Source organism: Mytilinidion resinicola, assembly GCF_010093595.1.
Source record: "Mytilinidion resinicola strain CBS 304.34 unplaced genomic scaffold BDZ99scaffold_12, whole genome shotgun sequence".
NCBI classification, from domain to species: domain Eukaryota; kingdom Fungi; phylum Ascomycota; class Dothideomycetes; order Mytilinidiales; family Mytilinidiaceae; genus Mytilinidion; species Mytilinidion resinicola.
This window is the reverse complement of record NW_022985448.1, coordinates 915,552-938,401: the sequence shown is the minus strand read 5'-3', so window position 1 is coordinate 938,401 and position 22,850 is coordinate 915,552. Positions and strand designations below refer to the sequence as shown.

Below are 22,850 nucleotides of genomic sequence, written 5' to 3'. Positions count from 1 at the left end.
GCCTCGCCAAGGCGCTAAGGAATATCCAACTACTTAAGCACCCTCACCCCTCGCCCCAACTTCTTTCCTCGACGAGCTCCTGCTGACTAGGTAGACTTTCGACAAGCTCTCACCCGACCTCCTTTTACTGACTAGGGCATTGGTTTTCTAGCCTTGTGCTGGAGGCTGAAGTCTTTCTTAATCTTGACAAGCTCCGTCGAGCTCGATAATTTACTAACTAGGCTACGCTGTAAAACTGTTTTTTTTGTGATGATGATCATCAGCATTTCTACTACCCGACGATCATCAGCATTATATCACGGATAATCCAGCCTTTCATTTCATGTCCCTAATGCTCTGTATCATCAACCCCTCTAACATTAGATGCTCGGTACCCGAATCTGAATGCGTGCCCTACATGTTCGGCTGCATGATGGATGATAGAGTAGAAATACCCATACAGTCGCTATGCCAAACCCCTTTGGCATACTGAGAGCCATCTTCTTCTATCCTAGCCTGTGAAAACGTAATCACTTGGGCTTGTGGAAGCGCTGAGTGCACGTGGTGTGATGCCAAGGCTGTGATATTCGGAGCCCCCACGCACCTGAGCTTCCCCGGACCTGGGCTTTTGGCGTCTCACCGCCTGCGCCGGTCCGAGTTTCGGGGGCGCCCGTGCGCCTAAATTGCCGGCCATCAGCGGCATCTCACGGTGTTGTCAGCCCGCTTAGAAACTTATTTTGACTCAACTCAAGACTCGACACATCCAACTCTTAAGCTGCCCTCCGCTCCTCAACCTCCTCATTGCGGAAGCAATTACCCTCGACATGCTCCAGCAACGGTCCTCGCTGCTTGCCAGCTCTCTTGCCTCGACATTTCGCCGCTCCTTCCTCGTCCAGACTAGCTCCTCCGCTCAGCGATGTCGGCGAGCGTACAGCATTCACGCTGACGCTTCAGTGGGCACAAAGATACTGGACATTGACCCCTCGAAGCTGTCCATTGAGAAGACTACAACTCCAAAGACCCTCCTCCCCCCAGAGGAGCTTGTGTTCGGGCGGAACTTCACAGGTAATGACGCCGAGCTTCACCGAATTCGTAGGCTGATCAACAATATCAGATCATATGCTCTCGATGGAATGGACAGCCTCAGAAGGATGGCTGCCCGCACGCATTACTCCCTACCAGAATCTGAGCTTAGATCCCGCGACGTGCGTATTTCACTATGCATTCGAGGCCTTTGAGGGCATGAAGGCATACAGGGACAAGAACGGGCAAATACGGCTGTTCCGCCCGGACAAGAACATGGAGAGGTTCAACAAATCTGCTGCGCGGATAGCATTGCCCACCTTTGACAGCGATGCGCTCATAGATCTGATTGGCAAGTTTGTCAAGCTTGATCAGAGGTTCATCCCAGAGTGAGAACGCCCTAAATATGATGTTCATACAGAATGCTAATTCGTTTGCAGAGCCCGTGGATACTCCCTCTACCTCCGCCCAACCATCATCGGCACCCAGCGCACCTTGGGAGTCGGCCCACCCGCCTCTGCGCTCCTCTACGTCATCGCATCCCCCGTCGGCCCATACTACCCCACTGGCTTCAAAGCCGTGTCACTAGAAGCTACAGACTATGCCGTGCGCGCATGGCCAGGCGGTGTTGGAGACAAGAAGCTTGGTGCCAACTATGCGCCCTGTATCGTGCCCCAAATACAAGCCGCCAGCAGAGGCTTCCACCAGAACCTCTGGCTATTCGGAGAGGAGGAATACGTCACGGAGGTCGGCACCATGAACCTGTTTGCGGCTATCAAGAACAAGGAGACTGGCCAGAAAGAATTACTCACTGCACCTCTTGACGGGACCATCCTGGAGGGCGTGACGCGTGACTCCGTGCTCGGACTTGCACGAGAGAGACTCGAGCCAGAGGGCTGGAAGGTGAACGAGCGCAAATTCACCATGCAGGAGGTTTCAGATGCTTCGGATGAGGGGCGCCTACTCGAGATTTTTGGGTCTGGCACAGCGGCTGTGGTGAGCCCCGTTCGGAAGATCAGCTGGAAGGGGCGATTGGTGGAGTGCGGACTGGAGGACAACCAAGAGGCGGGCCCCATTGCCCAGCAAATGAAGGACTGGATGGAAGAGATTCAGTATGGCGACGAGGGCTCTGAGGATCATCACTGGAGGTAAGCATTGTATCCCCATTTCACAAAAACTTTCTTGTATGGCAATGGCTAAATTCGTACAGTCACAAGATACTATAATCATTGGAGAGTTAGTCCCTGGTTTGAGCGTTCTGTTCTTTTCTTGTACGATCTAGACGGCAAACGGGTGGCAAAATGCTTTAGCGTTGAGCTTACTATCGTCGGTTTGGATGGTTCACAGTTCGGCATTCAAAACGGTGGCAACTACGTGACTTCTGAGCTAGGTAAACACCATAGACCGTTCTTTATTCACTAAAAAAAATACACTGCATTCACATCTGTTTCTTGGTGAATGTCGCCGTGTCAGTATGCTTCTCCATCCCCTACATCCGATTATCAGCAGCAACTTCTAGAGAATGCTCTTCATATCGTAGACCTCCAACATGACTATCACCACCATCAATTATACACGCTAGCCAACCTCCCAAGATCTCCACAAGCCACTCCAGTTTAAATGTCCCCCCATATTCCATAGCCAGTTTCTGACGCCCCAGTGCAACATGAAATCAGTGTTAAAATAGTTTTCAACCCCACCATGTGTCATAATAGACAATCCATGTGATCTCCCTAGCACACCTGCCTGCTTGAAGAAAGCTGGGACAAACCAAGCAGGCTGTGAGATTTTATAATTACTCCTATTGCTAAGTGCCCTTCACGTGATTGGTACCAGAAGTGAAAGTGGCAAGTGACTCGAGAGCCATTCACTCATCTCAGAGTCACTCTCACTGCGACTGCAAGATTCGATTTCATCATGTGCTTCAATGGATCTTTTAAGGTTGTAGTATAGTTCAAGCCAAGACTTACCTACCGCATTGGCCCTCCGCGTCTCCCAGTCACCGCCCTCCCCATCCCCCATCCCCATCATGATGCCCAGATGCAGCCAGGTGTGCCACACGTTACACAAACCGCCAGGCAGCCACACAGACTAAACTCGGCAATGGTTAGGCGAGTCGAGTCGTCTTTTCCTTTCTCTTCAAAATTCAGGAGGTTGGTCCAACAACCATCGCCACCGCTAGCCGCCTAGCCTAGCCTCAAAGCAGCCGGTCTGCCTAATTGCTCTTTGCGCCCATCATACATAATATATATGTATATATACGGGCCCCGCTCGCTGCCCCGGATGCCCTTCGTAACCGCTCTTTGAATCTGTCCTTTTCCAAATTTGCTTCTTCCGCGGTCGAGTCCTGTCGTCATGGCCGACGAAGCGCGTGCCGTGCTGGCGCATTTGTTGGTGACGGTGCAGGATCAGAAATCGCGCCATTACGAGAAGTATGCGGGGTGGCTGCAGGGCAGTCCGGGGATTGAGGAGTTTCTGTTTGGGTGTTTGAGGCCTGGGGTGGTGAGGTGGATTGAGGGGGGGAGGGGGGCGGGAATTGATTCGTGGGTTTTGAAATTGTGGGTGTGAGGGTAAGAGATAGGCTAATGTGGAATTGAAGGTTGAAAGCGACTGGTGGTGATATTAAAGGAAAGGGAGTGTATCTGCATGGGATTCTGGGGTTGGATAGGTTGTAAGTTTGGCGTGCTTTCATCTACACATGTCTTCATTGCTTTCAAGTTCTACATCTTCTACAATATCACCCTCTCTCAATGTGGTCATCTACGAGACCCATCTATCATATCTACAACAATCATTCAGATTCCTTCATCATCACTCTCTTCGTATCACCGCTCAACCCTCATCTAACACACACCCCCAGCACCCGCAAATACATCGGCCAATCCACCGACCTCCCCCTCCGCATCTACAAGCAGCACATGTACTTCCGCTACCGCCGCGACCACCCCTCGCTGCACTACTTCGCCGTGCAACGCTCCAGCTTCGACGTCTTCTCCATCCTCGCCGTTGTCCCACCACCACCATCAAACCAAACCCCATCCCAAGCCCCAAACTTCCACGACCGCCCCGATCTCCTCCTCAACATCCTCGAGATGTGGCTCTGCCTTCTCTTCCGCTCGCTCCCCGTCGCCTCCCTGCACGCGTACCTACCGCCCGGGTCGCTCGTGAGCATGGGCCCGCCGGAGAGCTTGAATGTTGCGTTGCCGCTGGATCAGGGGGTGGAGATGGGGGAGCGGGAGATGGTGGATATAAAAGCGGCCAGGGATCCGTTGTTGAGGGAGTGGTTTAAGCTTGATGAGGGGGAGGTTGCGGTGGTGGGCTCGGCCGCGACGGCGAGGCGAGCTGGCGGGCAGAGGACGGAGCGATCAGAGTGGGGGCAGCGGGAAGAAGTTGGGGGCACAGAGGTTTCGCCTGTAATGATGTTCATCTTCTTAGGGGCCGCGGTGGTGTTGGGGTTCCTAATGTCGAATCCGGGGAAGAGGTGATAGTGGTGGAGTAAGTTGAGAGGTTGGTGTGGAGGTAGTGATTATGAGGATGGGATTTTCATCGCACAAAAGTTGCCTAGAGAGACTGTGGTATGTAAGAGTAGTCAAAGTTTCATTGGTAGGCCGGCTTTGATCTCGGTTACTGCATAGAATAGTGCAGACTTTTTCAAGCCCGGAATTTTTCCCTTCATGAACTATCGGTGTATATTGCTAGCTAGAACACAAACCAGTGGAAATGAGAGCGAGTTGAAATGCCTCCGATTGACCTATTCCGCTATGATCTTGGGTGATGCAGCATGTGATTAATACTAGGGGGGAAGATTAGAACCAGCGGCAAAGAGAATACACGCTGTCCACTGATACATCTCATCTTGGTTTTGATTATGCACCGAAGCACCTCCGACACTGACTAGCAAGTGTGCACACACTTCTGTCCAGGTTGTAGCGTACTTTGTTGAATCACACAAGTCAACCAACATCCTCAACATGGCAATATTTGCAGTCAAAAATGGCCACACATCACACATGCCGGGTTCAGAGATGACAACTGCAGATATTCGCAATCGCTGCAAGCGAATACTGCATCTCTGCTTCCATATCTGATCTCGGGTTTCCTCAAAGCCACATTCAATGTTGAACCCACGGCGCGGAAATGGGTGTCGAATCTAAAGACCGGAACGACGGAGGGGGGGTCGATGTCGAATCCCAAGGCCGGATCGATGTCGAATCCAGAGGCCAGATCAACATCGCTTTTCGACTCGATTAAAACCTCGCTGGTCTCTTGCCTCTCCCTTGTGGCGGCGGCTGTGGTTAGTGCAGGCGAGAGAAGAGATTTTATCAACTTATATTTATCCTCCAGGGTCTGGTGCTTTATTGGCATTGCTTCCTTTCTATGTGCCCTCTCAAGATGCGTGTTAAGCTTGTCCTTGCGAAGAAAGGGTGCATGTTTCGTCCCTTCTAAACCTTTTCCACAAGCCTCAATCTCTTCTATATCCATTGAGGGTATCTCTGGTCCGACATGTACTCGGCGGAAAGCCTTAAGCTCCTCTGTTTCCATTGAAGATATAGCTGGACATCCATGAACTTGTCCCTTGATGTTGTGATGCGCCGTTTGGATCTGGGGTTCGTTCTCCAGAGTTGGAGAAGCAGGGGTCGGGGCATCTGTTGAGTGCAGAATCGTGCAGCACACAGTGCTAAGCCATGACCACGAGTGAGCATTTCGTGCGAAAGAGAGAGCTGCAGGACACACCATTGCGTATAGAACTGAAAGTTCTCTCTTATCTTCTTAAGAAATCCGCTGCACGAAGGCCGCGGACATCTTCTCCCGTAGAACCGCCACTCATCAATTTTTATTGACATTGCGACTTGAGATCCTGGGGAGAGCTCCCTCGACCGGTTTGCTTTTGAGAAGGCTTTCCTGGTTCGAAGATCTAGGAGTAGGAATTCCTCTCTTTGAACCCTGCCAGATCCTGGACGGCCAAAATAGTGCTTGCGGAGGAGAAAGTGAAATGTCTATGAGCTGCGTTAGCTCATCATTATAAATGAAGCCTTTTAAAACAAATTCCTTACATCCCAGTCCCTACAGATGTCATACTGGAGAATGCGAGTCCCGCCAAGAGCGTCGAAAAAGTGTATACACTCCGAGATGTGTAATCTCGGCGTCCTGTAGAGGACGATGTTCTTCCCGAATCGTTGGAGTAGAACCAGGAATTTGCGAAGTAGTGTCCTACGTGGAGATTAGTCGTACGAAGTCTAAAAATGCGAATCTTACCATGGCACTACCCACAAAGCGATGATAACACTTTCTAATCTTATCGAAATATTAGTATCAATTAGCGAGATGTGCTGCTTGGGCTTACAGTTGTGCCACAAGTATTCCTATGGGAGGTGTCGCACAATCAAATGAAGCGTTCGCTGGACTGTGGGTCCAATGTGGGCTGCTTCGCATGAGCTGTTGATTCCGAGATGCTAACGAGGAGGGAACATTGAAATCGTCCCGATTCTGGCCGGAGAACCTTCTGCTTTGCTGCCTTTTATCATCAGAAAGTCTCTCCAATGTCGCTATACCAGACCGGAGCGAAGTGCAGAGTGCAATGGTCTCAGAGGTATGAGCATCGATAGACGCATGCATATGACTTAGGCGTGAATCAAGTAGCGATGATTGAGATCCAACAGCTTCATGGAGCAATGTCATTGAGCTTTGAGAACTCTGCCCGCACTTTCTCGCTTCTTCAGTGAAGCAATTCCAAGCCCGTAGTTGATCGTTGGACGCTTGGGAGATGTGCTGTGAGATTCTTTCTTCCCTTTTCGTGAGGTCCTTGGTCATATTTTGGTAAACTTGCCTTTGGTCAGTCTCCCATATGCGGAAGCCGTTGTTGAACGCAAGGGTAAGGTCAGACATGGCATCTTCTAAACGATGGGAAGACGCAGCGATGGAACCAGCATGGGCGGAAGCCTCGGTCCGTGATAGTTCGAGTGCTGACATTAGCACCTTTTGGTTAGACTGAGTCTGCTGGGTGTTGTCTTTCGCGTTGACGGCGAGTTGAGATAAGCCATTTTCCACCCGCTGCAGGGCATTTGCATGAGAAATTGCGTTGGAAGTAGCAACACTCTGGGCTGTCGCCAAGGCTGAAGCTATGGCTCTACTATGCTCACTATGGACGTATTAGATACATAGGCGAGATAGGGAAAATTCATCCTCACATGCTCTGCGTCTCGAGGAACAGGTTAATGCTGGCGGTGTTGTTTTTGAGGCTCTGACGAAGCTTAGTCACATCGTCAGAGTACGTGAGAGCCCATTGTGCTTTTCTCAATGCACTCGGTAGCTTGCCGCTCGATGGCGACTTTGCAAGAGAGTCTTTGAATTTGCCGACTTTCTCTAACAAGGCTGAAAGTGCGCCTTGGGTCGACTGGACGATTTCGTTGCTTTATCGATCTGGTCAGGTGCAGTGCCGGACGGAACCACGTCGAAAATCTTAAGCTGTTTGAGTATCGCTCCTAAGAATTCGAGATCGGTCTGCAGCTGTTGGAATTCGGAGGCTGATCCGCCGCTATCACGGAGCGCTTTAATGATGCGGACGAGAAGCTCGACGGAGGCGATGCAGTCGCCTACGGAATAGCCAAAGGCAGGCATCTTGCGCTCTCATGACAGCTATGAAACGATGAAACGAGTGAAGTGTATTCATTTAGAGGACATATGTGAAAGTTGAAGAGGTGCATATTGGACATATTTGAGTAAGGAGTTCAGCCTGGGAGGTGTTTTCAGCCTTGCCAAACGTACCTATTACCTACATAGACAGCTCTTAGCCTGAAAAGCTGGTGGACAAATCACAATCAATGGATTCCTTAGATGCTCATCTGACAGATTTGTGTGAGACTCAGTTTGACGTGTGAGGATTCGCGAGCCTGATAATCTACATTTTCCGCTGCTGGCGTAGATACAGATTGTACAGTCTATTGCAGTCAAGGCCAAAGCTTCTCCAGCATACAGCATCCAGTCCGTATATGCAAGAACTCTACTTGTCTCCGCGTATCGTCCTGAAGAAATCCATCATGCCGGTGAAGACAACCAACAGGATGCCTCCACCCGGGCCCAATCGAAGAACCTTGGGCAAAAAGCCCTTGTATAGCGCGCCGAAGCCCTCCTCTTTCATGACCGTGCCCAGGGCTGGCCATGCCCAGTTGTACTTGGGTACCTGTCCGGGGACTCTCGCGGTGTTCTGAATACGCGACTTTACGACGTCCATAGGAGTGTTGATGATCGTTCCAACAGTGCCGCCAATGGCACCAGAAATAAGGTCGTTGAAGACCTGTCCCTTTTTATCTTTCGCGACCGGAATAAGCGCGCGAACTTGGAAGATGCACCCGAAGTATCCAGCGTTCCACAGAACGTGCCTCCACATGGTGCTCTCGAGGCCCTGGTACATGGCCAATGGCCCCTCCTGTGTGATGATCTTGCGCACGACGTCGATCATGCCATTGTATTTGTGTGCTTGTGCTTTATCTTGCAACCTGATCTTGACAAGCTCGAAGGGGACGACGACGAAGGCTTCGGTAGCTCCAGCAGATGCGCCCGTGAGGATGGCAAGGGATTGGTTCATTTTGGCCACGCCAAATTGGTTGCGATAGAATTTTCCCCACGCGTCATTGGCAGCGAATTTGGTAGCTCTGTAATGGTTGTATGAGCATGATCTTGCTTCCGTGAACGGACGGCTGTCTCACCTCTTCGGAGCTTCCATCAGAATAGGAGCAGTGATACCGCGATATAGCCTCGAAACTCTGGATCAAAAATAAGCTTCAGCATGACAAAAACAATCATTCGTTTCGCACCCTTCGTTCCTGATGATCTTCCGGAAGCAGTCCACCATGCCATTGTAGCTATCTTCACCGACTCCCTTGCCAGTCTGGATTTGTCTATGTGCGATTTAGCTTTTGAGATATGCGCGACGATGTTCTGGCAGCCTACACTCGTGTCTTGACCACATCCAGCGGATACCTTGATTTTAAGTCAGCGTCGCATTCATCGAGGAGACCGGCGCAATACCCACATAACCAGGATCTATTCACCGTGCTCGATTAACAGCTGTACTGTAGCAGTTTCTAGCACTATCTCAGTCCCAATTCACTCACTTCGGAGACACCAGCCACGGCACCTATTCACAGTGAGCTTGACGTCGGACTCCATTCCGCAATTGAAGTACTCACCAGCCGCGAACTGGTAGACGAACGGCAGAGGCTTTTCGGTGGTCATGATGCGAGCTTCGTTCTGAGAGGTAAAGGAGTGGAGAGGGTTGGGGAGATGGGTGGTGATGTGAGGTATTTCACACTGCAGGGTGGGATGGCCAAATGGGTAGGACTCAGCGGTCCAAGCTTCTACTCCGCAGACACTAAAAACAATTCAAACCTTCCCTTTCTCCGGAATTGCTTCCTTTGGTGACGGCGGAAGATTCTTTGATTGATAGTTAGGAATTGATCCTCTCTCGGTCACTACAGTGAATTAGCTTGGAAGCTTACTTCTCAGCCTTATGGGGTCTATGCTCCAATGTTGCTTGCCCAGGTGAGTTGAATCTAGGTTTCGCGCTAAACACGTGACTTATCTTCAACGCGTCCCATCAATTTACAACGCGTCTCTTCTTGCACTTTTATACCACCACACCACAACACCTTTGAACCTACGCAAACCCCCCTCGCCCCACCCCCCTCCAACATAGCGGGACAAGCGTCCTTATGTCAACCCGCCAGAAGTCCTTCTTTGACCAGGACCAGAAACCTAAAGTACGCCTATTAACTCCCCCGCGCTCACTGGAACCGTCGTACTGACAATACTTAAGAACAGACCACGACCCCAATGGAGCCGAACCCGCAGTGCGAATGATGCTTCTCGAGCAAACACTCACAAACCAGACGCCATGACAGGCCCTCCAATCGATGCCTCCACCCAGTCCAGGACGAAGCTCAAGAAATACCAGTTCATCGAAGGAGCGCCTGTCGTACCGCCCATGGAGATCGAGAACGGCGATGAAGACAAGGAGAATCAGAGGGATGATGCTGGGGCGGAAGAGATCGACGCCGTGACCAAGTCACAAGGGGATGCAGTGGAGAAGACAACAGAGACACCAAGGCTGCCCCATTCCAGGACCTGTCCTCCGTCGACACCAGCAACACGGCTTCCACTGGCAGATTTAGTCGGAAACTCGGATGATATCTCAAAACATGCTACCGCTCGAAACAACTCCCCAGACGAACAGCTGTACTGGCGAAACCTTCAGTCACCCAGCAGCTCGAGCACCGTCACACCCGCACCTCACAAGAGGGGAAGTAAGAAGCGCGCACGTAGTTCTTCGCCACCGCTGTCACAGACCGAGCCATTGGCTTTCTTCCCTGCCAATGACCCTTTAGACATGCAAGGCATGGAGCAGTTATTGAAAACTCCCCAAGCAGATCCAGCTGCCGACCTGTGGAGTCGCTACACCGTAAACACTGGCAACAACAAGGGCACTCCAACAGCAAACAAGGGCATCGCATTCGCAAACCTCATCAACGAATCCTCGCCTCACTCTTCAGCGACCGCAGGAAGTGTGAGCGGCCTCCGGAGGTGGGCGAGCTGTGGCGTGGAATGGCCCACATCGGCAACTAAGAGGAGGAGGATCAAGGGCGCTTTCAAAGAAGACAAGACCGGTGCAGAAGATGTATCTGAAATGCGAAGTACAGACGGTCCCTTACATGGAAAGTCAAAGTTGTCCAAAGTGGGCCTGCTGGTCGAACGAATTCAGAAGACCATGGCCAAGTCCCCTCGCCATAACACGTCAAGCATGCCCTCGAGCTCGTCTCCATTACCAGATTCTGGAGACTTCCAGGCATATCCGTCAGCTTCTCCATTGCAGCGGATGGCCGTAGGACGTCGAGAAATGGTCGAGGTCGCATCGAAGCCGGCAGACAGCCCTGGACGTGCTCAATCACCTCGAGAGCCTCATGAGGATACCGCTTTTGAGCAGCCGAAGCCCCCCAGCTCCTCGGAGTATGGCGATGAGGAAATCGACCTCGACATGGTTGAAGCCATCGAGATGGCAAGTTTTGTAGGCCAATCAAACCAACAAATGGCACCTAATGTAACCACATCATTTGAGGTCGCTCAGCAGCTTCACTCTCCACACCTTCCCGCTGTCTCTGAACCCACGAAAGAGGAGGTCTTTGATAGTGATGACGAATTTGGACTAGAAGATGATGATGTGTTTGCCGCCGATATTGAAAACGTTGTATCTCTTTACGACAAGAGACCCGACTTGACGCCTACCATGCCTCAAGCGACAGAGGAAAACGTGCTAGACGATCACGCTGCTCCCCCGGGGAAGCCACCGGCCATCACTATCAACAATGCCTCCGATGATGAGTTTGGAGGAGATGATTTCGACGAAGAGCAACTCGCAGCGGCAGAGGCAATGGCTACTCAAGCGTTGACAGGCAATCTAGCGAGTCAGAATCCTGTATGTACACGCAAGCTTCAGTAATGCAAAAATACGAACTAAGTCATGTAAGAGTCAAAGAAACAAGCCAACAATTCAACGCTACTTGGTTATCAAAGTCGATGAGAGCCAGTACAATAGCCCAAAGGGATTATTGCTTCCTGAAAGGGTACGAAGCCGCGTTTAGAGTATAGAGCGCCACTGACACAACACAGATCTTGACCGTCGAAGAAGAGAAAACCAAACTAAAGAGCAAGGTCGTTCTTCGACAGTCATGGCTCGGTACTCCCTGTACGACAGAGACTTTTGTCCATATTATTGGTGACTTCTCTCTCGACGGGCAGTGTGTTGTCGACGATGACAACAACATGCTCATTCTTCATCCTGATCATCTCATTTCAGCCACGAGTGTCGGCGACTCCTTCCACTGCACGCGGAAGGCCATATTACAAGAGCGGGTAAAGGCCACGACTAGAGCAAATGCTCCTTTGCTTTACGGTACCATCCTTCACGAGCTTTTCCAGGAAGCCTTCAAGGCAAACCGATGGGATACAGTATGGCTTTTTGAATGCATCCGCAAGATCTTACCAAGGCAGTTTGAGTCAATTTTAGACATCGGCGAATCAGTTGAGTCCGTTACGGCTCATATAAGGAGCAAGTTGCCAGAAGTACAATCGTGGGCCGAAATATTTGTTCGAGGTCAGCCAAGAGTGAGTTCTGTCCAGTCTTCTATTGAATTTGCCGTTGACTTCATTAACTAGTCCGATGGCGTCATCAAAGATGGTAATGGTTCAGAGGCCATTATGAGCATAAACAAGCTGCTTGATGTTGAGGAAAAAGGCGTGTCGCCTCAGTACGGCCTGAAAGGTAACATTGACGCTACTGTCCAAGTCGTTGTGAAGGACCGGTCTGGAGAGCGAGTCCTAACTGTTCCACTGGAACTCAAGAGTGGGAAGACTACTACTAGTATATCGCATCAGGTTCAGACTACGCTGTACACCTTGCTCCTCTCTGATCGATATGGTAAGTCTTCGGACTCCAAACCAACGGACGTAGCCTAACTTAGAGAAGATATTGATATTGCAACCGGGATTCTCTATTACCTTGAGTCATCTGTGGTGAAACGTATTTCAGCAGTACGAAGAGATATCATTCACATGGTGATGAAACGCAACGAGCTTGCCTGCTATGCTCGCGATCGATATCGGCTACCACCAATGCTCAAAAAGGACTACGCCTGTCGAAATTGCTACGCTCAGGAAAAATGTTTCGTCTACCACAAACTTGTCGAAGACGGGAATGGGGAGTCACTAGATCAGGTAGCAAAGGAGAAATTTGACCAGCTGGTTCATGACCTCACTCCTGCCGATCAAGAGTTCATGAAGAAATGGGACACACTTTTGACAAAAGAAGAGTCGGATATGATGAGGTTTAAGTCGGAGCTTTGGACAATGCTGAGCACTGAGCGTGAGAAGCTGGGACGTTGTTTCTCCAACATCATCCTCGAGCCTGGATCGGAGTTTGAGCAGCAAGACGGGACGAAGATAAATCGCTTCACCTACACATTTATCAAGCAGAAGCCACCTCCCGGATTTTCATTTACCGAGTCACAGCTGACCGTCGGCGAACCTATCGTCATCTCCGATGAGAAAGGACATTTCGCCCTCGCTAATGGCTATGTGGCTGACGTCCGAAAACGCCGCATCACCGTCGGTGTAGACAGACGTCTCCACAATGCCCGTACCAAACAGCCTGGGTTTGATCCGGAGTCGAATCAAGTATTCGCTGGAATAATGGAGGTCTCAAAGCGGAGAATGCCTCCAGCCTCCCAACAAGCTGAAGTCGAGCCGATTCTTTACCGGCTCGATAAAGACGAGTTTAGCAAGGGTATGGCTGATGTCCGTAACAACCTTCTCCAGATCATGGATGATAACGTCTATCGAGCGTCCAATCTCCGCGCTCTCATCATAGCTGGCGCCGCCCCAGTCTTCAAACCCAGTCCGAGCCCTTATCTACTTCCTAGCCAGTCTGCCCTCAATTCTGGCCAAAAAGCTGCCATTGAGAAGGTCATGGTGGCACAAGACTATGCACTGGTGCTAGGTATGCCAGGGACAGGTAAAACTTGGACTATTGCACACATCATTCGATCGCTAGTTGCAAAAGGGAAGAGCGTCCTGTTGGCATCTTACCAACATGCTGCTGTTGACAACATTCTTCTCAAAATTCGTTACGACAAGATCGGAATCCTGCGTCTCGGATTAGCATCTAAGGTCCACCCTGACGTACGGTCTTTCGCAACTCTAGCTACCGAGCCACAGGAGTCTTTGGAAGCACTAGAGAAGAGCTGGATGGAGCCTCTGGTTGTTGCAACTACGTGTCTCAGCATTTCTCATCCACTTTTCTCGCGCCGAATCTTCGACTATTGCATCGTCGACGAAGCGTCACAGGTCACACTTCCGGTTTGCCTCGGTCCGATTCGAATGGCAAAGACGTTTGTGTTGGTTGGCGACCACTATCAACTTCCGCCACTAGTTAAGAATAAAGAGGCGGCAGAGGGCGGACTTGACATGAGTCTGTTCCGGTTACTGAGCGAACGCCATCCCGAGGCAGTAGCCACGTTGAATAGCCAGTACCGCATGAGCGCCGATATCATGAGCCTCTCCAACGAGCTGATATACGACGGACGAATGAAATGTGGAGATCAAAGCGTTGCTCGTCAGGTGCTCGCTATTCCCAACCCAAATGTACTAGCATCTCTACACCGCACTCTCGAAACCTCCTCTCTTTCGGCCATCTGTCCTAGCTCCAACTCTCCATCCTGCCACATCGCTCGCACCCTCGACCCATGTACCCGTGTCCTCTTCCTCGATACCGACGCTCTCGGTACAGACCTCGAATCCACTCAAGGTGCACGTACTACCAATGATACCGAGGCTCGCATCGTCTCCCAGCTCGCCGCAACTTTTCTCGCCGCCGGTGTTAGCCCGGATGACATTGGCGTCGTGTCCCCTTATAACTCACAGCTCAAGCTTCTACGAACACATCTCCAAGGCACGAATATCACGGCTTCCACCCAAGGCCTGGGTAGCTCTGGGTTTGCAGGGCTTGGGCTCAGCAAAATTGAGCTCGACACGGCAGATAAATATCAGGGCCGTGACAAAGACGTTATCATTGTGTCTTTTGTCCGCAGTAACAACTCGAATCACGTGGGCGATTTACTCAAGGACTACAGGCGTATTAATGTGGCGCTGACAAGAGCGAGGAAGAAGCTAGTACTTATTGGATCGGCAAAAACATTGAAGTCCAATGAGCTACTGGGCAAGCTGGTTGAGATCTGTGAAGCGAGGGGATGGGTCAAACCGCTTAGTAAAGAGAGCTTGGAAGGGCACTCCTTTGATAGTAGTCCCTTTGCTTTTGAAGCGGCTGGGCAGAAAGGGCCATCGCCAAGCCCCAAGAAGAAAGCAAAGAGCCCGACGAAGAAGACGAGTGGGACGCCAAGCCAGCCAGAGTCGCTTTCACAGTCGAGCAGGCGAGTCCTAGGGGAGGTGTCGAACAATCCGAAAGCGAAGTCGCAGCGTAGCTCGCAGGGACTGAAGAAGCCGGGGAACGTAGGCAAGGTGGGAAGGAGGGGGCTGTTGGGATCTCGACCACTTTTGAGAGATGTGTTGAATGATATTATGTAGTTAGGGGATGGCATTAATGTGTAAGGGAATGTATGGAGCTGAGTGGGAGGCATGGGCATTCATGGGTACGTGTCATATGCCCAGCTTTTGGGCAGCTATTGGACTAGGCTAGGTAGTATCCCTGGGGAAGGTTGGATATTACTAGATACGAATGAGATGATGTTGTCTCTTGTAGCCGCCAGGCCTCCGCGCAAAGTGATCTTGCTCTCTATAGATGAAGAATGAGAAATCTTGCCGATATCATACCGTCACGTGATATTGAAGTGCCATTACTCGACTTCATATGACCTTATTGTATCAACTATAGAACACGAACCAAGCTAGAAATAAGCTTTAGTGCTGCTAATTTTGTGATAGATATTCTATATTGATGGCCTCTACGTAGAGCAATTGATCCTTGTCACCATAGTGGTCAAATTACGTACTAGTTCTCCTCTTATCGTGGTATCTCTATATATTACATGCACATAAGCTGCAGCGTTTATCTACTGCTCCCGTTGTCAACTGGCTATCAATCATGGCCGACGTTCTGAATATACCTAACCTTTTTGATGTCAGAGGCCGGGTGGCACTAGTCACCGGAGGAAGCAGTGGAATAGGGCTCATGGTCGCAAAGGTAAATCAACAGTCCTCCACTTTAGCATATACAGCCTGCTGACAACAGGATTTCTAAAGTCTCTGGTCCAAAATGGCGTAAAGGTCTACATAACGGCATTACCATCTGATCCCATTCAAGAAACCGTACAGAATCTGAACGAGATAGGCAAGTCATCAAGGGGTAGCGCAGAAGGGTGGGACATTGCTACCATACGAGTATGATCATTCGCTGCTAAAATTGTAAACAGCTTCTCCTCAGATGTTTCTAGCAAAGATAGCATTGCGGATATAGCAGAGTACATCAAGTCCCGGGAAACCCATCTTGACATCCTAATATCAAACGCGGGAGTCAGACACGATCCACCAAAGCCTTGCAACCCGTTGACAGCATCGCTGGAAGAGCTTCAAGCTTCCCTATGGTCCTCAAGCCACACTGACTGGGATGCCACATTCCGTATCAATACTACTGCCCATTACTTCCTCAGTGTAGCACTGTTACCGCTTCTTGTAGCGGCCGCGGAATTCGATCTTCCCGTTGGACTCAAGGGGAAGGATGTGGGAAGAGGCGTCATCGTAATCACCAGCAGCTGTGCCAGCATGCACAACTGCACCAACATCGACCTGACTAGTTACGCGGCCTCTAAAGCAGCAACTGATCATTTAGTAGCCTTGCTGGCTAGTAAATTTGCCCGGTGGTACGTCAGAGTGAACTCGATCAACCCAGGGTGTAAGTCAGGCTCATTTACTAGAGCCACGGGATTGCTGACAGAGTGTAGTCGTGCCAAGTAACATGAATCCCATCGGTGCAGAGGGGAACATGTTCGCTGCCCTTTTTGATAAAGTTCCGGCAAAAAGAGCAGGGAAAGCGGAGGACATCGCAGGAACAGTTCTTTATTTATGCAGTCAAGCAGGAGTAAGGTTCTGCAACTACTACCCTCGTGCGATGAAAGCTAATGATCAGCTCCTTAGGCATATGTTGATGGTCGCTGCTTGTGCGTTGATGGAGGCCGAGTCTTGCTCGCCAATGGCCAGGAGTAGACCAGTCGTACAATGAAGATGTTGTTGGATCGGAAATCATGCTCTCAAAAGGTAGCCTGTTTGTCCATGAGAAGCTACTCAAGGAGTTTGTTCCTGGCTATCTCGAGCGAACAAATCGAATATCATCTAACTGAGGTCATTAATATCCATACAGCGTTCGTGATATGCCCCGTTCAAGGTCGCAGTTTCTCAAAATCGGCCATGTGGCTGGAATTTGATGCGACACTCGTGTTCCTAGATATCAATGAGTCATGTCGGGGATATTCTGAAATGCAGGTGACATACCTCTATGCTATCAAACAACTCGTCATAGAACATTTCAAACCTACTTGTGATTCCAGGGGATACGTTCTCGAATCCGGGTGCTATATAAGTCTGATATTTTCGATATATGGCGGCTACTAGCGTTGTCATCTCAGACATAGCCAAGTGAATGCCAATGCACATTCTACCGCCACTGGAGAATGCCCACCACCATCTATTCATCTCATTGAGCCGTTCTAGAGGAACATTGAGCCACCTTTCTGGGTTGAATCTGAGGGGATCCTCGAAGACCTTCGGATTGCGATGTAAAGAATACGGTTCAATTCCAACTACCATTCCTGCAGGTATCTCGAATGAATCGATGATCGATGGAGTGAGTAGAGAACGGGGTTCGGTCGCCGGAAGAGGCGTATACAGCCTTAATGCCTCCTTGATGACAGCATTCAGGTAGGGCAATTTGTCGCCGGCTTCGACGAATGGGATTCCATCTCCATTGAGAGACGACTCTGGGAGACTAGCCACCTCTTGTATAAGCTTTGCTTGGAACTTGTGATTTTGCGGAAGAGATAACGCCCATATTAGAAACATGAGAGTGTCACTTGTTGTATCAATTCCAGCTAGCAAGTGGTCCGCACATTCGGACGCGATGTCCATATCGTCCAACCCGTCAGGCTTTCGAGTCTGGTGATGTTTGTATAGACGATGTATGATCGTTTGACTCCCGATCTCGCTTGACTTCTCCTTCTGACTTGATTCTTTGAAACGATGAAAGGCAGCAAGAGCATGCTGCCTGATCCCTGTCATCATGGCTGGTTTCTGCATGGGCAAAAAATGCCTCAGGATTACTTCAGCTCTTCCAGACCGAGAATACAACCATTTCGTGAAGCTTGGCAGGTGCACAGCGAACCAAGAGAGCCGCCGGCGCGCTGGATCCAACATATCATTGAGCAGAGCACGATGGCTTTCATCCCCTGTCAGAGCCGATGTTGCTCCGGACCCTCCGTAAAGGAATCCGGTGATGTTGTCTATAGAGTAGTAGTGAAGAGTTCGGAAGATATCGCTAACACCTTCTGGCTCGGCCTGGATTAGCTCTAGGAACTGTTTCGCCTTTAATTCGACCATAGCTGCAACGGAACCTCGAAGCATAACGGTTTTGGAGTAGGCATGGGCAACGAGCTTCTTTCTTTCTCCGTGATCTTTGCCAGAAGCAAAGGAGAACAGGTTTTGCCGGCCGTAGGCATCGAACATGCGATAATAATCGGTTCTCTGGAAGCCGCTTCCTGCTCCGTAGATAGTGCGCAAGGCGGAGGGGCTGTTAAAGGACACCTCATTGGGGCCTATACGAACTACAGGGCCGTACTTCGCATGGAGCTGACAGATAGTACGTGTCCTCCTGCCCCGAAGATCCTCGTATGCAAGTCGCCAACTTGAGATAGAAAAGGTCCATGGTCCTGGGACGTTGTGATGTGAGGATGCTCCGTGGCTGTGGGTGTAGAAGAAGCGTACTACGTAGATAGCGGCTATGAGGCCTAAGAGGTATAATGTGGTCAATGCCATGATGAATTGAAGAGCGATGTCCAAATTACCTAAATTTTCGGAACGGGCTTCTAAATATGCCGTTGGTTGAGGTGAAGTGATGCGAACGTAATGGGGTAGTGTACGAAGTAGAGGCGATAAGAGGACGACGTAATCGGCAAAGCTATGCGCTCTTCTCCGCAACCCCATCTTTCACACTTTCTCATGCGACTCCACAAAATGGGGGGATCAAGTATGCATCCGATCATTGGGACATCCACCGTCGCAACTATACAATCTCCAAGTGCCATATTTCTATCGATTCGCTATGTCTGTTCTTGATGAGTTTGTGTTCGGCTCGCCTCTTTATACCGCTGGTGCATGTCTGATCGCCTTCTTGATATACAAGGTCCGTCTGTCCCTAAATATACATAGAAGCGTTCTGACCGGCAATCTGCATAGGCAACCACATACACGGATATACCGCACATTAAGGGCCTTCCAGAAATTCCTGGTGCTTGGCCAATCGTTGGTCACTTACTAAAGCTTGGAGAAGACCATGCCACGACTTGCGAGAAGTGGTGGAGACAGTAGGACGAAACGAAATATCTGGGATCAGCCAATTTCTCACATCAAACAGATATGATCACTCCGTGTTCCAAATTCGCCTCGGAAACACTCGTGCAGTCGTAGTGAACTCCTTCGAAGATGCCAGAAAAATGCTCGTCGGCCATCAATCAGCTCTCATTGATGTAAGCCTCTACTTCCTTAACATCTTAAAAAGTGTCTAGAATCTTACAAGCACTTGTGCAATGAACTAGCCCAGCTGACTTCCCAGCGTCCAAAACTGTATACTTTCCATGGAGTCATATCTTCTACTCAAGGCTTCACCATTGGCTCGTCACCATGGGACGACAGTTGCAAAAATCGCCGCAAGGCAGCTGGGACCGCTCTAGGTCGTTCTATGATGCGAGGCTATTTCCCGATGCTAGATCTAGAGTCATACTGTATCGTCAGAGACCTCGAACGAGACAGTAACAACGGAGCAACTGAGATCAGCATTCGACCATACATCCAGCGGTATGCGTTGAACACAACGCTGACGCTCTGCTACGGGATCCGTATGGATACAGTCTACGACACCCTCTTACGTGAGATTCTGCATGTGGGATCAGCCATCTCACTTCTGCGGTCAGCCAGCGAGAATTATCAGGATTATATACCTGTATTGAGATATCTTCCAAATAACAAGAAGAATGCGTACTCCAAAGAACTACGAGGAAGACGAGATGCTTATCTCAATCTTCTATTGGATAAAGTCCGTGTCATGATAGACAAGGGGACAGACAAGCCTTGTATCTCCGCGGCTATTCTCAAAGATCAAGAAACAAAGCTCACTGGGGTCGAAGTCAGCTCCATCTGCTTGTCTCTTGTCTCCGGTGGCTTTGAGACGATACCTGGTACGTCCGGAGAAGCAAACAGCTCACTTTTCTCCCTCCTGAACGCATATCAGTGAACTACTCATGCTCATGTGTGTGGGACTTCTCCTTTGGACCCTATGCTAACAGCACCAGGTACTCTTACCTCGTGTATCGGATCTCTCGCAACACCCGAAGGGCAGATATTTCAAGAGCGAGCTTACCAAGACATCAAACAACACTATCCAAACACTGAAGATGCTTGGACTAACAGCTACCAAGAGGAGAAGGTGCCATATCTCAATGCCATTGTCAAAGAAGCTGGCCGCTATTACACCGTCAGCTCGATGAGCCTTCCCAGGAAAACAGTCACCGAAGTCATGTGGAATGGTGCCCGAATCCCACCAAAGACCATGGTCTTGATCAATGCTCAAGCTGGCAATCATGGTAAACAACGTTCCTGACTGTGTTCTAAAGCGAAGTCTCTGACTTGTCTAGATACCGATCATTTTGGTCCGACAGCCAACAAGTTCGATCCCGAGCGATGGCTCGAAGATACATCGGAAGGCTCCACTTTCGCGGAGAAGCCATCACAAGGCCTCGCTCATCTATCGTTCGGAGCTGGAGCAAGAGCTTGTTCAGGGCAGATCATGGCACAGCGCCTTCTATACTCATCGCTCATCCGGATCATCTCGTCCTATCGGATCGTGGCAAGTGAATCAGAGCCACCAAACACAGACTATATCGATTACAACCAGTTCAAGACGGCCTTGGTAGCGATTCCTCGAGACTTCAAAGTGAAGCTGATCCCGAGAGACAAGGAGGGTACTGAGGCCTGCCTAGCATCTGCAAAGGCTCGGACTAGCGAGTTCTACAAGGAAGAATGATGGAACCGGGAGGAAAAGTGGACAGCACTTGTACTTCATTAAGGGGGACTTGACAGTGTAACGGAGAGTAGAGTTTGAGCGGATTGGCTCTCGTGTATGCTCCTCGATACATCTAAATTCTACCCTAAATCAATGATCTGATATGGAGCGTCAGGGATTTTACTTCATGAACGAAGGTGTGAATCGAGCGTTGTAAAGCGGCACAGACAATCAAGCTGTACTAGAGCGCATGAGACTTTGCATTGACCCTCGTGATATTCATAAAGTGAATAACGTATGGCTGATCTGGAGGCTGGTGTGCATCACGTGATCTTGGACCCCTGCAATAATTTGCCTCGAGCCTTCTTGCGGAGTGAGGTCGCCCTCCACATCAACATCAACCTCGACTCGCACCATCCTTTCACAAAACATCACCCCGACAGGCAAACATGGACTACCAGGCAGGTACACCGCTCTATCTAATTCCTTTCTGCTATGCTAAAACGACGTCTAGAATCGCGCCGGCTCGAAATTCGGTGGCGGAGGTGTTGCCTCTCAATCTGCAACGAACGCGGACCGCCGCGAGCGGCTCCGCAAGCTCGCGCTCGAGACGATCGACCTCGACAAGGACCCATACTTCTTCAAAAACCACGTCGGAAGCTTCGAGTGCCGCCTCTGCTTGACAGTCCACCAGAACGATGGGTCCTACCTCGCCCACACCCAGGGCCGCAAGCACCAGACAAACCTCGCTCGCCGCGCAGCACGAGAGCTGAAAGAAGGCAGAGATCGCGATGGTGTTATCCCCGGGCTCCCGAACGTGCAGGTGCGCCGCAATATGATCAAGATCGGACGGCCGGGCTACAAAATCACGAAGATCCGCGACCAGGTTACGCGCCAGAATGGACTGCTGTTCCAAATGCAGTTTCCAGAGCTTGGCCAAGGAAATGCGCCTCGTGTGAGATTCATGAGCGCGTTCGAGCAGAAAGTGGAGGAACCAGACAAGAATTGGCAGTTCCTCCTGATAGCTGCGGAACCGTACGAGACGATTTCATTCAAGTTGCAGGCGAGGGAAGTGGATAGGAAGGATGGTCGGTTCTGGACCTGGTTCGATGAGGATAGCAAAGAGTTCTGGGTACAGGTGCTTTTCAAGACCGAGCGTGATGAGCGGTACTCAAACGTCCCGGGTCTTGCTCCGTCGGGTCCAAGGAGGTGAATTTCGGCGTACATGGCATATTGGGGCTCGAATCACAACGAGGTATGGTACGGAAATCATATCTAGCGTATGGGTTATAGGTCTGGGCGTCAGGTAATGTTCAAATTTGCGGATATACTGTGACCTGATACTGATGGACCGAAGGGCTGGCCGACTCTCACAAAGGCTCAGCTTATCCGCAAGTTAGCATACACCTAAGTGGAAGGCTAAGTTCAATAAAATTGGAGAACAATGGGAAAAACCACACGAATCTCTTCGAGACGTGATGGTATCTTTTCGTACGATCCTTTCTTGCTTGCTAAATTTTTTAGCGTCGACCATTGAAATTTGTTCAGCCACCGTCGAAGCCTAATCATTCAACTCGAAGCATCCACTTCACAATATCCTTGCACTCGAAACCCTGTTCTTATCAGCAGAAGCCAAGATACGCCAACAACGGACGAATAGGTCTGGTTGTTCTACAGGTTGCTCCGTTTTCAATGGGCTGGGCTCATCCAATCGACCAGTCAATGATCATATGATTAAGGGGTTGGCCCCAACCCTTGACTCCTCCAGCGGCTCTCCTGATCATTCCTGGCTTCTCACTGCAACAGTAACAGGCTTTTCTACATTTGCGCCTCTGTACCGTGATTGGATCACACCAGCCTGGCTTTGGGGCTGTGTCTAGGCCGCTCTGCAAAATCCATCGAGGATAGGTGGGCTGTAACACAGCTAACTGTCTAGCTCTCTTTGATCGACAGCGGCCCGCTAGGTGCATAGCGAGGATTTCAAGAGGCAACTAGAGGCAAGTGTTGAGTCAGCTACGTC

The 22,850-nt window shown here is 50.2% G+C and overlaps 9 protein-coding genes across 9 annotated transcripts; 6 read left to right on the top strand and 3 right to left on the bottom strand.

Moving 5' to 3' along the window:
- The first annotated feature begins 724 nt into the window (after nt 1-724).
- Nucleotides 725-2,451, top strand: BDZ99DRAFT_499765 (branched-chain-amino-acid aminotransferase). Its single transcript, XM_033723677.1, has 4 exons — nt 725-1,044; nt 1,094-1,391; nt 1,443-2,150; nt 2,213-2,451. The coding sequence occupies exons 1-4, from the start codon at nt 804-806 to the stop codon at nt 2,226-2,228; spliced, it is 1,263 nt and encodes a 420-aa protein (XP_033575414.1). The 5' UTR covers nt 725-803; the 3' UTR covers nt 2,229-2,451.
- Nucleotides 2,452-3,026: 575 nt separating this feature from the next.
- BDZ99DRAFT_499764 (uncharacterized protein) lies at nt 3,027-4,743 on the top strand. Its single transcript, XM_033723676.1, has 3 exons — nt 3,027-3,560; nt 3,602-3,673; nt 3,863-4,743. The coding sequence occupies exons 1-3, from the start codon at nt 3,358-3,360 to the stop codon at nt 4,485-4,487; spliced, it is 900 nt and encodes a 299-aa protein (XP_033575413.1). The 5' UTR covers nt 3,027-3,357; the 3' UTR covers nt 4,488-4,743.
- A 246-nt stretch (nt 4,744-4,989) lies between these two features.
- BDZ99DRAFT_499763 (uncharacterized protein) lies at nt 4,990-7,620 on the bottom strand (the record flags this gene model as incomplete). The annotated part of the gene is made up of 6 exons (XM_033723675.1): nt 4,990-5,680; nt 5,737-5,999; nt 6,057-6,213; nt 6,259-6,297; nt 6,347-7,141; nt 7,445-7,620. The coding sequence occupies 6 exons, from the start codon at nt 7,618-7,620 to the stop codon at nt 4,990-4,992; spliced, it is 2,121 nt and encodes a 706-aa protein (XP_033575412.1).
- A 98-nt stretch (nt 7,621-7,718) lies between these two features.
- On the bottom strand, nt 7,719-9,299 carry BDZ99DRAFT_464327 (mitochondrial carrier). Its single transcript, XM_033720285.1, has 7 exons — nt 9,192-9,299; nt 9,117-9,139; nt 9,035-9,045; nt 8,953-8,982; nt 8,817-8,900; nt 8,709-8,765; nt 7,719-8,654 (listed from the first exon to the last, which is right to left on the bottom strand). Exons 1-7 carry the CDS (start codon nt 9,235-9,237, stop codon nt 8,003-8,005), a joined length of 903 nt encoding a protein of 300 aa, XP_033575411.1. The 5' UTR covers nt 9,238-9,299; the 3' UTR covers nt 7,719-8,002.
- Nucleotides 9,300-9,657: 358 nt separating this feature from the next.
- On the top strand, nt 9,658-12,817 carry BDZ99DRAFT_419573 (Dna2-domain-containing protein; the record flags this gene model as incomplete). Its single annotated transcript, XM_033716895.1, has 6 exons — nt 9,658-9,761; nt 9,818-11,470; nt 11,523-11,618; nt 11,665-12,159; nt 12,211-12,472; nt 12,521-12,817. Coding segments are annotated over exons 1-6 (2,850 nt in total), but the record flags the coding sequence as incomplete, so codon positions are not given.
- Nucleotides 12,818-15,649: 2,832 nt separating this feature from the next.
- On the top strand, nt 15,650-16,767 carry BDZ99DRAFT_391049 (short-chain dehydrogenase; the record flags this gene model as incomplete). The annotated part of the gene is made up of 5 exons (XM_033715707.1): nt 15,650-15,748; nt 15,808-15,923; nt 15,978-16,456; nt 16,506-16,642; nt 16,699-16,767. 5 exons carry the CDS (start codon nt 15,650-15,652, stop codon nt 16,765-16,767), a joined length of 900 nt encoding a protein of 299 aa, XP_033575409.1.
- A 189-nt stretch (nt 16,768-16,956) lies between these two features.
- BDZ99DRAFT_521993 (putative P450 monooxygenase) lies at nt 16,957-18,588 on the bottom strand (the record flags this gene model as incomplete). The annotated part of the gene is made up of 2 exons (XM_033725673.1): nt 16,957-17,001; nt 17,053-18,588. The coding sequence occupies 2 exons, from the start codon at nt 18,586-18,588 to the stop codon at nt 16,957-16,959; spliced, it is 1,581 nt and encodes a 526-aa protein (XP_033575408.1).
- Nucleotides 18,589-18,787: 199 nt separating this feature from the next.
- Nucleotides 18,788-21,080, top strand: BDZ99DRAFT_419566 (cytochrome P450). Its single transcript, XM_033716894.1, has 6 exons — nt 18,788-18,955; nt 19,009-19,136; nt 19,187-19,298; nt 19,385-20,006; nt 20,121-20,411; nt 20,463-21,080. Exons 1-6 carry the CDS (start codon nt 18,875-18,877, stop codon nt 20,849-20,851), a joined length of 1,623 nt encoding a protein of 540 aa, XP_033575407.1. The 5' UTR covers nt 18,788-18,874; the 3' UTR covers nt 20,852-21,080.
- A 150-nt stretch (nt 21,081-21,230) lies between these two features.
- Nucleotides 21,231-22,326, top strand: BDZ99DRAFT_464320 (splicing factor 3a). Its single transcript, XM_033720284.1, has 2 exons — nt 21,231-21,291; nt 21,345-22,326. Exons 1-2 carry the CDS (start codon nt 21,280-21,282, stop codon nt 22,041-22,043), a joined length of 711 nt encoding a protein of 236 aa, XP_033575406.1. The 5' UTR covers nt 21,231-21,279; the 3' UTR covers nt 22,044-22,326.
- The last annotated feature ends 524 nt before the right edge of the window (nt 22,327-22,850 follow it).

Excerpts from the sequence above, each read along its gene's own strand:
- BDZ99DRAFT_499765 (XM_033723677.1), top strand. The coding sequence starts at position 804 with ATGCTCCAGCAACGGTCCTCGCTGCTTGCCAGCTCTCTTGCCTCGACA. Across the intron at positions 1,045-1,093 it reads GTTCGGGCGGAACTTCACAG|ATCATATGCTCTCGATGGAA; the intron begins GTAATGACGCCG and ends CAACAATATCAG. Across the intron at positions 1,392-1,442 it reads GATCAGAGGTTCATCCCAGA|AGCCCGTGGATACTCCCTCT; the intron begins GTGAGAACGCCC and ends ATTCGTTTGCAG.
- BDZ99DRAFT_499764 (XM_033723676.1), top strand. The coding sequence starts at position 3,358 with ATGGCCGACGAAGCGCGTGCCGTGCTGGCGCATTTGTTGGTGACGGTG. Across the intron at positions 3,561-3,601 it reads GATTCGTGGGTTTTGAAATT|GTTGAAAGCGACTGGTGGTG; the intron begins GTGGGTGTGAGG and ends GTGGAATTGAAG. Across the intron at positions 3,674-3,862 it reads ATTCTGGGGTTGGATAGGTT|CACCCGCAAATACATCGGCC; the intron begins GTAAGTTTGGCG and ends ACACACCCCCAG.
- BDZ99DRAFT_464327 (XM_033720285.1), bottom strand. The coding sequence starts at position 9,237 with ATGACCACCGAAAAGCCTCTGCCGTTCGTCTACCAGTTCGCGGCTG. Across the intron at positions 8,766-8,816 it reads AAGATCATCAGGAACGAAGG|AGTTTCGAGGCTATATCGCG; the intron begins GTGCGAAACGAA and ends TTTTTGATCCAG. Across the intron at positions 8,655-8,708 it reads CTGATGGAAGCTCCGAAGAG|AGCTACCAAATTCGCTGCCA; the intron begins GTGAGACAGCCG and ends CAACCATTACAG.
- BDZ99DRAFT_419566 (XM_033716894.1), top strand. The coding sequence starts at position 18,875 with ATGTCTGTTCTTGATGAGTTTGTGTTCGGCTCGCCTCTTTATACCGCT. Across the intron at positions 19,299-19,384 it reads ATCAATCAGCTCTCATTGAT|CGTCCAAAACTGTATACTTT; the intron begins GTAAGCCTCTAC and ends CTGACTTCCCAG. Across the intron at positions 20,007-20,120 it reads TGGCTTTGAGACGATACCTG|GTACTCTTACCTCGTGTATC; the intron begins GTACGTCCGGAG and ends TAACAGCACCAG.